Consider the following 15,006-nt stretch of genomic DNA (forward strand, 5'->3'; position numbering starts at 1 on the left):
CCAAAGAAAACTGTGGTTTTGTGATTCCTGAGAGGCTACATAACAAAAGTTCTAATTTTGTGCATTGATATCTTACAGATCCTTTTTATTTAACCCCAAGACGCTTTAGCTGAAGAAATGGTATGAATTCTGTGCTGGTACAATCCTCGTTAATTTTTTTTTAAAAATCTGAGCTTAAAATTGCCGTTTTTCTCCCAGAATCTAGTTGAGTTATAGAAAGAATATAAAGCATACATTTTGCCAAGCCACCAGTATTTTTGCTTACAAACTTTACATTACTTCAAAATGGCATCAGCTTTTCATTGACAAAAGAAAGGTAGGAGCTGAGCACTTCCGTGCCCAGTGGCAGGAGGGACCTTTCCCCACAATGCCTTTATGGGGGCTGGATTGTGTTCCAGCACATCCCTCGGGGCACTCCTGCACTCTGGAATGTGCCAGTTTGCACAGGAAAGACCAGCAGGTTTTCAGAGGATCAAAGTTAATTTTTTGCTGGTCTAGTTTATTGTCATACGGCGAGGTACAGGTACAAAGGGAAACTTACAGCAGCTAGACAGGCATATAGATTCAGACAACACACAAAACACAAATGGTTCAAAGCAATGGAGAGAGAATAAAGATGCATAATGAGACATTAGTGTAAAACGCACACACAAATCAGAGACAAGTATTTGATAGCGCACTGGCCAGGACCTGATCGTGGGTCCTGATGACAGGTCTCGGATCAAAATTCCTCTCCATAGATGCTGCCTGACCTGCTCAGTTCCTCCAGCGTTTTCTCATGATAATACCAGAGGTGGTCCGTGGTGTTCCTTTGCTGAGTTAGGATTAGATTTGCGCAGGTTAGTTAAAAAAAACCTGGAGGATGCAGTATAGTAGCTGTTCCTGAACTGGTTCTGCAGGACTTCAGGACCCTGTATCTCCTGCCTGATGATCTTTACTATTTATCCCAATGGAGAGGGCTCTCCTCACCACCAGCCATGTGAGATTTTGGTATTTGAGATTTCTGATGATGAGGTGTTCTTTGATAGTCAGCTCAAGAAACCTGACAGGACGCACCATCTCCTCTTCTGTCTTTGAGGGTGTTGCATGCAGCCCACTATTTAACAGAGGTGGCCAAGGGTGCTCTTCAGCACAGATTTCCACAGGGGACATGTGGTAATGGCAAGGTCCAATTGAAAGGAATGTGACCTGACATAAGGTCAAACCCATCCCCTGTAACATCAGGGCCAATAGAACCTCAGCAGAAAATGGCCCTTGGTGTTCACTTTCTCGTGCTCAGCTTGAAACATATACAAAGATGGTCATGAGGGAAGAGGACCATGCTGGATACATTTCCTTTTCAGATCCGTGCCTTGCGTCTCTGTGGACATGATCCATTTTGAATTTCTTGATGAAATGGAAGGTTGTTGTGTTACCACAGCACAAGTATAGGGTATGGGCCATATCTGTGCCATGTACAACAATATCAACACGTCACACCTGATGACTAGGTTCATCCCCACAATGAAGAACAAATTCCACTCTCACATTCTTAATTTTGATTGCACTTTAGCAAGAGCTTTACCTGTGTTTTCTTGTTGCCTGAACCAGATTCCCTGCACCTTCAGGAAGCATCTTTCCTGATGAATTTCCCAAAAGTCTCAATATAGAGGAAAGAGGAAAACCTTGTCTAGTTCCAGATTTGATTGGGAAACTTTCTACTTCTGAACCATTACATAAGACAGCATTACTGACATCTGTGTACAGCAATCAAATCTTGCTACAGATTCCCTCCCCAGTCATATTTTACAGAGCACGCCATCATGTACTTGCACAATTTTCTATCAAATTCTCTTCCTCCAGACTGACTAGCCAAGAATTCACCTCCATTTTCTGCACATGTGTGATCATATCCATGGCTGTCAGAGATCTTGCTTTGAGGTACAGCGCAGGTAAACACGAATCCACTGGTGGTACCAAGCACAAAATCTTTCAATCCATATTTAATGGTGGAATGACTTCTCTTGCTTGTAAATGAGGGTGATGATTCCTTAGCTTGTGAATTCTGGCACGTTGCCAGCTGGAAGCCTAGCACTGGACACTCTCCGGAGGTTTGACCCATCCTGTCCCACCCAGTCTAATAAGTTCATCCAGAATTAGTCATTGGTTCAGACCCTCGCTCTAGGTGTCATCTAAAACTTCTGAAATAGAAGACTGGAAATTAGACCATAAGACAAGAGCAGAATTAGGCCATTGGTCACTGAGAGTTTTGGATGTGCTGTGTCCTTCCATTCAAATGGGCTGGCAGAGGATGATTTTTAGATCATTAATTTATCTGGCTGTGAGGATATTACTGGAGTTTACTGAGTCTCTCCCTTAAGGCTGTTGATCCCAGAGGTCCCTCTGTGAGCCTTTTGGGAAGAATTTAGAGCACATCTCATCTGATTCCATGGAGCAGAGTCTGGATCCGAAGATGATCTTGGAGAACTCCCATGGCAAAGAGCAAGGCTTGTTCATTCTTTATCTCCTTGACAACCAACCCCATCGATTGTACCAGGAATAGATTTTGCTTTCTCAGAATAGTGCTGAAGATTCTTCAAAGTTTTTCTTCTTTTACTGCATACAAGATTCTGCAAGATTTCAAATTTGCTGTGGGTTTCTAGAGCCGTCAGATTCCAGATTGATTTTTTGGAGGCATTTTTAAAATTAACTTACTACAGCATGATCAGCTTCCAGCATAACAATCCCAATGGACCAATTCTCCCTCATCTTCTTATCCTGTACCTCTGTATTTCATTCTTTCATATACCTATCATCATCTCTTTGATCCTGTTCATCACTCACCAGACACTACAAGCAACTTAGAGCAGTCAGTTGACCTACCATCATGTCTTGGGATGTGGGAGGAAAGCTGGGCAGCTGGAGACAATCCACGTGGTCACAGGGAGAGTGTGCAAACTCCACACAGCCAACAGCATGGTCAGGACTGAACCAGGGTCACTGGAGCTGTGAGGGGATGGTGCTAACTTACCACCATGCTGCCGTCTTCTTCCACCACACCACCTAATTTCCTTGTTCCTCTGCTACCTCCTCTTCCATTGCTTGGGGAAGAGGCCGGGGGCTCTAAAATGGAGCATGGCAGCTTGATGCATCCAGACCTCCCCTCCTTTCTCTGGACGTTCCTGGTTGAAGCCTTGGAGGGAGAGGGGAGGGGTTTTCCTTTCTGAATATGTTGCCAGCACCCTTTTATGTTGTTCGTGTGTGACCTGGGCTGGCTCCTGTAGCAGTGGTCTGCTTACCATGTAGACTGATGCCAATACTCTGCCTGCTATAATTTACCTGGTGCCCCTCCTGCCTGTCAGAGCCCACTGACTCTTTACCCAGTTATCTGCTAACCTTTTCCCAAACAACATCTTCATAACCACCCATACACAATCTCTCCATGATGTCCATTCTCCTCTAGATCCCAAAGATCTTCACCCACTCTATCCCACAATGATTCCTCATCCTGTTCTATTGCCTGAAGACTTCAATCCTGTCCATTCCTTGAAGATCCTTTCCCTCTGCCCCTCCTCCCCTCCCAGACCCCTTTCCACACTCTTCTCCCATTCCTGTACCCTCCCTCCACACTCTCTCCCCCACCTCTCCCCTCCCTCCCCAGCTCCCTCTCCACACACTCGTCCCCTCACCCACAGCTCCCTCCCTCTCCGTACACTCTTCCCCTCCCCTCAGCAGTCTTACCTACTGCCTCCACCTCTCTCCCTATTTTCCCTCATGCTCCCCACTCTTCCTCCGTTGATCTCCCCTCCCCACCACTCCTCCTTTCCTCGCCCTCCATACTATCCCACTTACTTTCCCTCAGCATCTTCCTTCCCAATACTCCTCTCACCTTCCTCCTTCTCCACTATTCCTCCCCGCTCCCCATCCTTCACTCCCACCATTCCCCTCCCCACCCCCTTACATCTCCCCTACCCTCCTGCATTCCCTGCCCATGCACACACTCCCCCTCCCCATACCCTACCTAAAGTCGCCCACATCCCCTTTATATTCTCTGCAACTCCCTCTCCCATGCTTCCCTCTCCACATTCTCCCCTCGCCACATCTCCTGCCCACCCCACTTTCCCCATTCCCTAAGACCATTCCCTGTACAATTCCCCAAACCCATGCTGACAATTCCCCCCTCTCTCCACTCCCATCTACCCCTCTGTTCCCACTTGCCACCCCACCTTCACCACCCTACTTCCCTCTCCTTTCCTCCCCTTCACCTCACCCCTCCCCTACCCATTCCCCCTTACCCCTATTCCTTTGCTCTTTCCTTGCCCCATCCTCTGCTTCCCTCCCCCACCTCTGCCCCCATATTCCTCTATTGCCCCTCTCCCCTTCCACTATTGCCAGACTCTCCACTTCCACTGCCCTCTGCCCATTCACTCTGCTCCTCCCATCTCCCCCACCACCCTCACTCCTCCCTTCCTCCCCACTACCTTACCTACCACACCTGCCCCTCCCTTATCCCTCCACTCTTTACACCCACTTCCCTCTCCCACAATTCCCCTTGCCACCTTCCTCTCCCCCCATTCCTCCCCATCCCACTCCCCTCTTCCTTTTACCTGCCCCTTATAACCCCCTCCACTACACCTTTGTCTTCCCCCCATTCACCTCCACTCCCCCTCCTGTCCTACCCTTCTCATGCCTCCAACTCTCCTTCCTCTGCCCCTTCACTACCTCTCCCCGCCCGATCACTCACTTCTCCCACACCCACTCCCCCTCCACTCGCTACCTTCCCTCCCATCAACCTTCCCTTCCCCCTTCCAACTCCCCTACCCCTCCACTTCCTTCCACTCCCCTCCCCTCTCATTCACTTTGTCATTTCCCCCTCCCTATCTCCTTTCCTTGGCCCTTTGCGCTACTCTCCCCCTTTCTCCCTCCCTACTCACCTCCACCTCTCCTCTTTCCACACAACACTCTTCTGACCTACACTCCCCAGCCAACACTTCACATGCTCCCTCCTTCTCCCCCTTCTACTCTCACTCCTCCTGCTCCTACCCTTCTCCCTCATTCCCCCTTTTCCTTACAACCCCCTCTCCCTCCCTTCATCCTTCCCCCATTTCCCACATCCCTCCCCTCCCTGCTGTCCTCATCCTCTCTCTCCTCGTGCCCTCTTACCCCTCTCCCCTCATCCCCTTTCCCACACTCTCCATTCCTTCCCTTCCCCCTCTCCCCACATCCTTCCCCTCCCTGCTGTCCTCATCCTCTCTCCCCTCATGCCCTCTTAACCCCCTCCCCTCATCCCCTTTCCCACACTCCACCATTCCTTCCCTTCCCCTCTTCCCTTGTCCCTCCCCTTCCCCCTCACCTCATTCCCCCTCTCTCCTCATCCCTCCCCTTCTCCCCTCAACCCTCCCTTTTCCCCCACTCCCCGCGTCCCTCCCCTTCCTCCTACTCCTTATTCCTTCAACTCTCTCATCTCCCTCCCCAATCACCTCCGCCTACTCCCCACCTCTCTCCTCTATCGTCAGTCCTCCGCTCTTCCCCCACTCTACTACCCTCCTTAATCCACCATCCCCTTCCTCTCCATCCATTATACCCCCCACTACTTCCCTCTCCCCTCTTATTTCCCCTTCCCCTCTGCTGCTTCTTCACTCCACCTCTATCCTTCCTCTGCCCCCTTCCTTACCCCTCATTCACTCCCTTCACCCTTCCCTGCCCCTCCCCTTTCACTCCCACTTCCCTCTCCATAACTGCTGCTCTTCTTCGTCTCTTCCTTCTCTCCAGCTCCTCTGCCACTTGCCTCACCCCTTCCCCTCGGATCTACCTTCCTCAATCCCTTTTCCCATCCCCTCTCCACTCTGTCACTCCCCCATTCCCTCCTTCCAACCCCTACCTCTTTCCCCAGCCCCTGTCCCCTCTCACTACCCCTCCCCTTCTTCCCTACCTCTCCCTCCCAACCTTCTCCCTCTCCCCACACCTCCCTCTTCTCCTCCAAACCTACCTATCCCCTTCACCTCCCACTACTTCTCCCCACTCCAATGCCTTCTCCTCCATCCCCAACCATACCCTCTTTCCCACCCCTTCCCTATCACAGCTCTCACAACACCTTCCCCTTTCACCCCCCACTTTCCCTCCCCCTTGCCACCACTCCTGCTCTTACTCCCACTGCTCAAATCATCCACCCTCATCCCCCCCACTTCACCCTCCCTCCACTCCACACTCCCCTTCCCTTGCCCTCAAAAACGCTCCTCCTGAACACCTCAACTACCCCTTCAACTCCCCCTCCCCCACCCCACCCCACCCCAATCTCCTCCTCTTCTCAACCACTTACCCTCTCGCGTAACCTTCCCTCAACTTCCCATCCTCCTCCCCTAACCTTCCCCCCCACTCTTGCCTAACCTTCCCCAACTCTCCCTCGCCCTCTCCCCTAACTTTCCCCTTCTCCCCATCTCCCCATCCTCCTCTCCCCACTCCCCTTACCCTCCCCATTTGCCCTCATCCAATCTCTCCCTTCCCTCCTCCCAACTCACCCTCCCCTCCTCGAACACTTCTCCCCTCACCCGCCTGCCCCCTTCCCCTCCCCTCTTTCCCCCTCCCCCTCCCCTCTTTCCCCCTCCCCTCTTTCCCCCTCCCCCTCCCCTCTTTCCCCTTCCCTCTTTCCCCCTTCCCTCTCTCCCCTCTCCCCCTCCCCTCACCCCCTCCCCTCTCCCCCTCCCCTCTCACACCCCTCCCCCTCCCCTCTCTCACCCCTCCCCCTCCCCTCTCACCCCCCTCACCCCCCTCCCCCTTCCCTCTCACCCCCCTCTCCTCTCACCCCCCTCTCCTCTCACCCCCTCCCCTCTCACCCCTTCCCCTCCCCCTCCCCTCTCACCCCTCCCCCTCCCCCTCCCCTCCCCTCCCTCCCCTCTCACCCCTCCCCCTCCCCTCCCCTCTCCCCTCCCCTCCCCTCCCCTCCTCCCCCTCCCCCTCCCCTCCCCCTCCTCCCCCTCCTCCCCTCCCCTCCCCTCCCCCCCTCCCCCTCCCCCCCCCTCCCCTCCCCCCTCCCCTCCCCCTCCCCTCCCCCTCCCCTCCCCTCCTCCCCCTCCCCTCCCCCTCCCCCCCTCCCCCTCCCCTCCCCTCCCCCTCCTCCCCCCTCCCCTCCCCTCCCCCTCCTCCCCCTCCCCTCCCCTCCCCTCCCCCTCCCCTCCCCTCCCCTCCCCTCCCCCTCCCCTCCCCTCCCCTCCCCCTCCCCTCTCCCCTCCCCTCTCACCCCTCCCCTCCCCTCTCCCCTCCCCCTCACCCCTCCCCTCCCCTCCCCTCCCCTCTCACCCCTCCCCTCCCCTCCCCTCTCACCCCTCCCCTCCCCCCTCTCACCCCTCCCCTCTCACCCCTCCCCCTCCCCTCTCACCCCTCCCCCTCCCCTCTCACCCCTTCCCCCTCCCCTCTCACCCCTTCCCTTTCACTCCTTCCTCTTCTCCTCTTACCTGTCCTCCCCCCAGCTTACTCCTCCATGCACCCCAACTACTCCTCCCCTCTCCCAGCTTGCCCCCTGCCCTTTCCCCTCACCCCAACTCCTCCTCCCCCTCCCCCACAGCAATCCCCTCCCCCACAGCAATCCCCTCCCCTCCTCACCCCACCTCCTCCTCCCCCTCCCCCACAGCTAGCCCCTCCCCCTCACACCCACACGCCCCTCCCCCCACTCACCCCCGGCGCCCCTCTGCCCCTGGTCGGCTCCGCCCTGAGGCCGGGGGCGGTCCGACCTGCTGTCAGGCAGCAGAGCTGCCGCGCTCCGAGCGAGTTCTTGCAGTTTCGGCCTCGCCGCATCATGTCCTGCCGCTCGCTGTTGCTGGCCGCGCTCTTCCCCGCTCTGACCCTGGCCTACTTCCCGGAGGAGCGCTGGTCCGAGGAGTCGCCGCTGCTCTCTCCGCGGGTCCTCATCGCCATCATCGCCCGCAACAGCGCGCACGGACTGCCGGCCTTCCTGGGCCGCATCGAGGGGCTCCGGTACCCCAAGGACAGGCTCAGTCTGTGGTAGGTAGGGAGGGGATGAGCGAAGTTGTGGTCGAAGGGCAAGGGTTTGAGGAGGAGGTAGTGGTTGGAGGGTGAGGGGATTATGGAGGGTTGAGGATGGGGAGTGGAGAGAGGGGTGGGAGCAGAGAAGGGAGGCAGGGGCATTGACTGAGGGAGTGGTTGGAGGGCAGGAGTTTGAGGGGGTTATGGAGTTGGTGGATTACAGGAGCAGAGAACGGCGGTAGGGACGTTGGGGAAGGGAGGGGTTGGATTCGAAATGGAGTGGGAGGGTAGTGATTTGAGGAGAAGGTAGTGGTTGGAGGGCGAGGGGATTGTGGAAGGTTGAGGGGGGTAAGAGAGCGGAGTTATGATAGGGAAAAGGACAGGAATCAACAGTGGAGATTAGGAATTGATGGGGATGGGGACAGTGAGTGAGGGAAGTACATGAATGGAGAACGTAGTGAAGAGGGGAGTGAAGGTGGTAGATAACGAAGCAAGAGAGAAGTGGGAGAAGATGGTAAGAAGGCAACGAGGAGGGAGTGAAGTGGGGCAAAGGTGCAGATGGGGGAGGAAGAGGTCAGAACAATAGAGAGGGGATCATGGCAGACTAGGAGGAAGACATAATGGGCAGGAGAAGAGATGGAAAGGATGATGGTGGAAATAAGGGGAGTGGATTGGTGATTTGGGAAAAATGAAAGTGGGAGATTAGAGAACGGAGGTGAGAGAACTGATCTGTGTTTGGGGTAGAAATCCACAAAGGAAGGAAGGTGCAATCATAGAATTATGTGGACCACAATTAGTTCACAGGAAGCAAGATGGACAAGGAATAAGTTTTAAGGAGAGCATTAAATGCAAAGAGTTGGAGAGGTTAAGAGAGGGAATTCTCAAATCATAGCACTGGTATAAGTGAAGGTGCAGCTTACAGACAAACAACAGGAATTCTGCAGATGCTGGAAATTCAAGCAACACACATCAAAGTTGCTGGTGAATGCAGCAGGCCAGGCAGCATTTCTAGGAAGAGGTACAGTTGACGTTTCAGGCTGAACCAGTGTCCTGACGAAGGGTCTCGGCCTGAAACGTCGACTGTACCTCTTCCTAGAGATGCTGCCTGGCGTGCTGTGTTCACCACAACTTTGATGTGTGTTGCGTGCAGCTTACAGAATCTAGTGGTGGTTAGTGGGGAGGATACAGGTGAGAGGGGAAGAGAAGGGTAATGTCTGAAGTACGATAATCACCACTTGCACACCAGAAGAGTATAATATTTAAATAGTTAAACTATTTTGTTGTTAAAGTTTTTGCTTTTTTAAAAAGCAAATTTTATGTTAAGGTACGTATGAAGTTAGTCCCATTTTATGTTCCTCTGTAAAGGGAAGGATATCATTTATTCCTAGAAACGTGGGCTGATTTTCTCCAAAAGCTGAGTCTCTGGAATGCTTTGCCAGCTGTTGTACTGATGCTCCGCCTTTAGGAGTTCACTGTCCATGAAGCAAAAAGCAAAATGCTGTAATTGCTAAAAATCTGAAGTAGAAACAGATAAAGAAGGAGCTGCTTAGCACACCACACAACGTGTGTGGAAAAAGAAACGGCGTTTCATGTCAGTGACCTTTCCCAGGTCTGATGGAAAGTGGAGAAACTGGTTATCTGAAGTCTGGTGCAGGTCACACATGGGCTTACAGATGCTGTTTCTCGAACAAAGTCCAGTTTACTGTTCATGTAAAATATATTCACCCTGATGATAGGCTTTTCCATTCATGGGCATTGGTGTTTGCATATCAGGCTCTGATCAATAATCTGTCTTCACCGAGAGGTGGTTCCTGAGAAATTGGAAACAATCCAGGTTTTAAAAATCTTTAATATCATTCACTGATACTGTTGGAGAGCTTTGAATGGCAGCTATTCTGTGTGCAAGAAAGACTTTTCCTCATGATACATTTGACTATTATTTGTGTTGTCTGCTTTTTGACTTGTTCACCAGAGACAACAGTGTATTGAATTGAATTGACTTTATTTCTTACATTCTTCACATACATGAGGAGTAAAAACCTTTATGTTACATCTCTGTCTAAATGTGCAATGTGCAATTTATAGTAATTGTAATAAATAGTATGTACAACAGGACAGTCAATATAGCATAGAAATACAATTGTATCAGTGTGAATTAATCAGTCTGATGGCCTGGTGGAAGAAGCTGTCCTGGAGCCTTTTGTTCCTGACTTTTGTGCTGCGGTACGGTTTATGCTGCTGTCTCTGCACCATTAAGTTAGCTTAGGGTTAGTGTGTTCCTTGGTCCTTTCTCTCACTTCGATAAACTGGAATAGTTTTTCTTTATTATCACGTGTATTCTGAGATGTAGTGAAAAAACTTTGCCAGCCATACGGATAACCTTAGGCACCTGTTACGTTGAGGTAGTTCAATGGGGAAAAACAAATAACAGAATGTAGAGTAAAGGAACAGTTGACAGCAAGCGGGATGGCACGGTAGCGTAGTGGTTAACACAACACTCCACTGAGCCAGCGATCGGGGTTCAAATCTCATCGTTGCCTGTAAGGAGTTTGTACGTTCTCCCTGTGTCCGTGTGGGTTTCCTCCCACAGTCCAAAGACATACTGGTCAGTAGGTTAATTGGTCATTGTAAATTGTCCTGTCTTTAGGCTAGGTTTAAAATCGGTGGACGGCATGGATCAAAGGGCCTATTCGGTGCTGATTCTCAATAAACAAACAAGTAAATAGAATAAGGGGCAAGGTGATGTAAATTGTGAGGTCAAGTGTTCATTTTTTTGTACACAAGGTCCCTTCAGTAGTCTCATAACAGTGGGATAGAAACTGTCTTTGAGTCTGGTGTCACGTTTTCAAGATTTCGTATCTTCTGTTTGATGTGAAGAGTGGGCGGGGGATGTGTTCGGGCAGAAAATGTGTGCAGCAGTGCTGATTTTTGATTATGTTGGTGCCTTACCAAGCGGCAAGAAGGGTAGACGTTGCCCATGGAGGAGAGACTGCTTTATATTTTCATTTTCTGAAGATTAAACTTCTCCGATTCTTACATACTAAATTAGTTAAAATTATTTATTATGCAAGTTGAATTACTGAGGCATTTAAAAGAAGAAGATAAACACCAGGTCAGCATCCATATAGATGCTGATGACCACAACTTGGGAGCGCCTTAACCACTCACTCATTGCCTTAACCACTCATCATTTAGACAACTTGTCCGGCACCCACAGGTGTGCTGTAAAGTTATCATTCAGTGGGTCCACCCTCCTTTCTAGCCAATGTCTCACACAGTGTAAGATTGTTCAAAGCGTTGTGACTGTGGAACTCAGCGCTGTGCTTTTAAGGTACGAACTTTTCATCATAAGGGTCAACTACTTCCATTGCTACCCATCTCTCTTCTTACCTCTGCTCATCAGTAGAGGCATTTTTCCAAAACTTTACACTGCATAAAGTCATGCTTGTTGATGAAAACCCTTTTTCCCCATATTTTGTTTTGCACCAGAAGAATTGGGGTTAGTTTTGGATTACCTGGAGCATGGGTTTTAATTTGAGGAAATTGATGGTGTGTGGTGTTGCTGACTGCATTTGATACTTTTTGTTTTACTGTTGTAAATCTGGGCAAGATGTGAGCAGTCTACCTTCTCCAAGGCAGGAATTACGATGATGTTTACGGGATTTAACTTGGGGTGGCACAATGCTTCACAGTGCAGGTGACCCGGGTTCAATTCCCGCTACTGCCTGTAAGGGGTTTGTATATTCTCCCTGTGATCACATGAGTTTCCTCTGGGAGCTGCGGTTTCCTCCCACAGTCCAAAGATGTACCGGTTAGTAGGTGAATTGATAATTCTAAATTGTCCCGTGATTAGGCTAGGATTAAATCGGGGGACTGCTAAGTGGTGCTGCTCGAAGGGCCAGAAGGGCCTATTCCGCATTGTATCTCAAAAAAATAAATAACTTCAAAGCTTCACAGTGGCAGTAAGACATCACATCTTCTCCATGGGCTTGAAGGAGCAGTATGTTTCCTCTTGGTCTCCCATCCCTGAAATTGCTGACCTCCCTGGTCCACCAGGCTGGAGACCACCTGGCAGATTGGAAGCCGCGACAGTCGACCAAGTTGAAAGCTTAATGGAGACAAAAGGCTGCAACGCTGTGACGAAGCTTCCAGGTCTGAAATGTTAACAACAGGAATTCTGCAGATGCTGGAAATTCAAGCAGCACACATCAAAGTTGCTGGTGAACGCAGCAGGCCAGGCAGCATCTGTAGGAAGAGGTGCAGTCGACGTTTCAGGCCGAGACCCTTCGTCAGGACTAACTGAAGGAAGAGTGAGTAAGGAATTTGAAAGTTGGAGGGGGAGGGGAAGATCCAAAATGATAGGAGAAGACAGGAGGGGGAGGGATAGAGCCAAGAGCTGGACAGGTGATAGGCAAAAGGGGATACGAGAGGATCATGGGACAGGAGGTCCGGGAAGAAAGACAAGGGGGTGGGGACCCAGAGGATGGGCAAGAGGTATATTCAGAGGGACAGAGGGAGAAAAAGGAGAGTGAGAGAAAGAATGTGTGCATAAAAATGAGTAACAGATGGGGTACGAGGGGGAGGTGGGGCCTTAGCGGAAGTTAGAGAAGTCGATGTTCATGCCATCAGGTTGGAGGCTACCCAGACGGAATATAAGGTATTGTTCCTCCAACCTGAGTGTGGCTTCATCTTTACAGTAGAGGAGGCCGTGGATAGACATGTCAGAATGGGAATGGGATGTGGAATTAAAATGTGTGGCCACTGGGAGATCCTGCTTTCTCCGGCGGACAGAGCGTAGATGTTCAGCAAAGCGGTCTCCCAGTCTGCGTCGGGTCTCGCCAATATATAAAAGGCCACATCGGGAGCACCGGACGCAGTATATCACCCCAGTCGACTCACAGGTGAAGTGTTGCCTCACCTGGAAGGACTGTCCGGGGCCCTGAATGGTGGTAAGGGAGGAAGTGCAAGGGCACGTGTAGCACTTGTTCCGCCCACACGGATAAGTGCCAGGAGGGAGATCAGTGGGGAGGGATGGGGGGGACGAATGGACAATGGAGTTGCGTAGGGAGCGATCCCTGCGGAATGCGGGGGGGGGGGAGGGAAAGATGTGCTTAGTGGTGGGATCCCGTTGGAGGCGGCGGAAGTTACGGAGAATAATATGTTGGACCCAGAGGCTGGTGGGGTGGTAGGTGAGGACCGAGGAACCCTATTCCTAGTGGGGTGGCAGGAGGATGGAGTGAGAGCAGATGTATGTGAAATGGGGGAGATGCGTTTAAGAGCAGAGTTGATAGTACAGGAAGGGAAGCCCCTTTCTTTAAAAAAGGAAGACATCTCCCTCGTCCTAGAATGAAAAGCCTCATCCTGAGAGCAGATGCGGCGGAGACGGAGGAATTGCGAGAAGGGGATGGCGTTTTTGCAAGAGACAGGGTGAGAAGAGGAATAGTCCAGATAGCTGTGAGAGTCAGTAGGCTTATAGTAGACATCAGTGGATAAGCTGTCTCCAGAGACAGAGACAGAAAGATCTAGAAAGGGGAGGGAGGTGTCGGAAATGGACCAGGTAAACTTGAGGGCAGGGTGAAAGTTGGAGGCAAAGTTAATAAAGTCAACGAGTTCTGCATGCGTGCAGGAAGCAGCGCCAATGCAGTCGTCGATGTAGCGAAGGAAAAGTGGGGGACAGATACCAGAATAGGCACGGAACATAGATTGTTCCACAAACCCAACAAAAAGGCAGGCATAGCTAGGACCCATACGGGTCTGAAATGTTAACTGTTTCTCTTGGAAGTTGCTTGACCCGCTGAGTTTTCCCAGCATTTTCTCTTCTCACTTCAGAATTTCATCTGAGAACACCACTATTTCTGTACCACACCAGCTAGCTAACCTACTTAAGTAAGTATCCAGGCTATTGAGCAAGCCTGGTGTGAAGTCTATTTCTGTGTGATTATCTTGCATGTAAATAGAGCAGCTAGTAATTTTATCCTGAACTTCCTGGCTTTATACTTCTCATCTTTCAAAGTGAACAAGAGGGCACTGTGGAGAATTTCGGGTGATGTAAAAGCAGTAATATAATTTTGTTACAGACTTCTTTAACACATACAAGGAAGTTGTTACACGAACAGTTAATCTTTTGTTTTGGTTTCATATTTTCAATGAACTTCCACAAAGGTATTTTGATACTCTGTCACTACCTTACACTTGGCTCCAGCCTTCAGGCCCGCTATAGGTGATCCTTCTGAACCAGAATCGGGTTTAATACCACCGGCATATGTCGTGAAACTTGGTAACTTTGTGGCAGCAGTACTATACAATACATAATAGAGAGAAAAACTGAGAATTACAGTATGATTGGAAAGGAAAGGTACGTTGCATCCGGAGTTTAGCGGACGATTTCCCTCCACGCCTCTCTGACGTAGTGGGGAACCGTGTACGAGGCAAGTTACAGCAGTGGTTTGCCATTGCCAAAGAGATCACCAGCTCGTAACCCAGCACGGATGGAAAGCGTGCAGGGGAGACAGCTGGATTCGAACACGGGACCTTTTGTACCGAAGTCCGACGCTGAAGCCACTACGCCACCAGCCGGGTCCACAGTGTGAATATATATATATATTAAATAGTTAAATTAAAGAAGTAGTGCATAAACAGAAATAAAAAAAGTAGTGAGGTAGTGTTCATGAGTTCAGTGTCCATTCAGAAATCAGACGGCCGAGGGAAACGCTTTACGGTTGTTTGGATTGCAGCAGTTCATCCTTACAGAATTTACAAATCATTCCCCCAAAAATTTAAAATAGGCGATACAATTTGTTCTCTCAGTGCTTATGCAAGTAAAAAGTAAATACATTTTATCAACTTGTATTTTTTGACAAGTGCAGATTACACAGCTGTGCATGACGGAAAATCGCAATACGGACCATTTTATTTATTTGGCAATACAGCATGGAGTAAGCCCTTGGAGCCATGTTGCCCCAGCAACTCCCAACAAACCCAATTAACCCTAACCTAATCACGGGACAATTTTTACGACGACCAATTAATCTACCTGTTACTTCTTTG

The 15,006-nt window shown here is 50.5% G+C and overlaps 1 protein-coding gene across 1 annotated transcript in view; it reads left to right on the plus strand.

Annotated features, from left to right (window-relative positions):
• Positions 1-7,667: 7,667 nt before the first annotated feature.
• The window catches only part of LOC134339401 (procollagen galactosyltransferase 1-like), a 58,854-nt gene continuing 51,515 nt past the window's right edge, over positions 7,668-15,006 (plus strand). Inside the window, exon 1 of the mRNA XM_063035864.1 lies at positions 7,668-7,977. Coding sequence (XP_062891934.1) covers positions 7,772-7,977 — 206 coding nt within the window. The 5' untranslated portion in view covers positions 7,668-7,771. The remainder of the gene's footprint in view (positions 7,978-15,006) is intronic.

Source organism: Mobula hypostoma, chromosome 29, assembly GCF_963921235.1.
Source record: "Mobula hypostoma chromosome 29, sMobHyp1.1, whole genome shotgun sequence".
In the NCBI taxonomy this organism is placed as follows: domain Eukaryota; kingdom Metazoa; phylum Chordata; class Chondrichthyes; order Myliobatiformes; family Myliobatidae; genus Mobula; species Mobula hypostoma.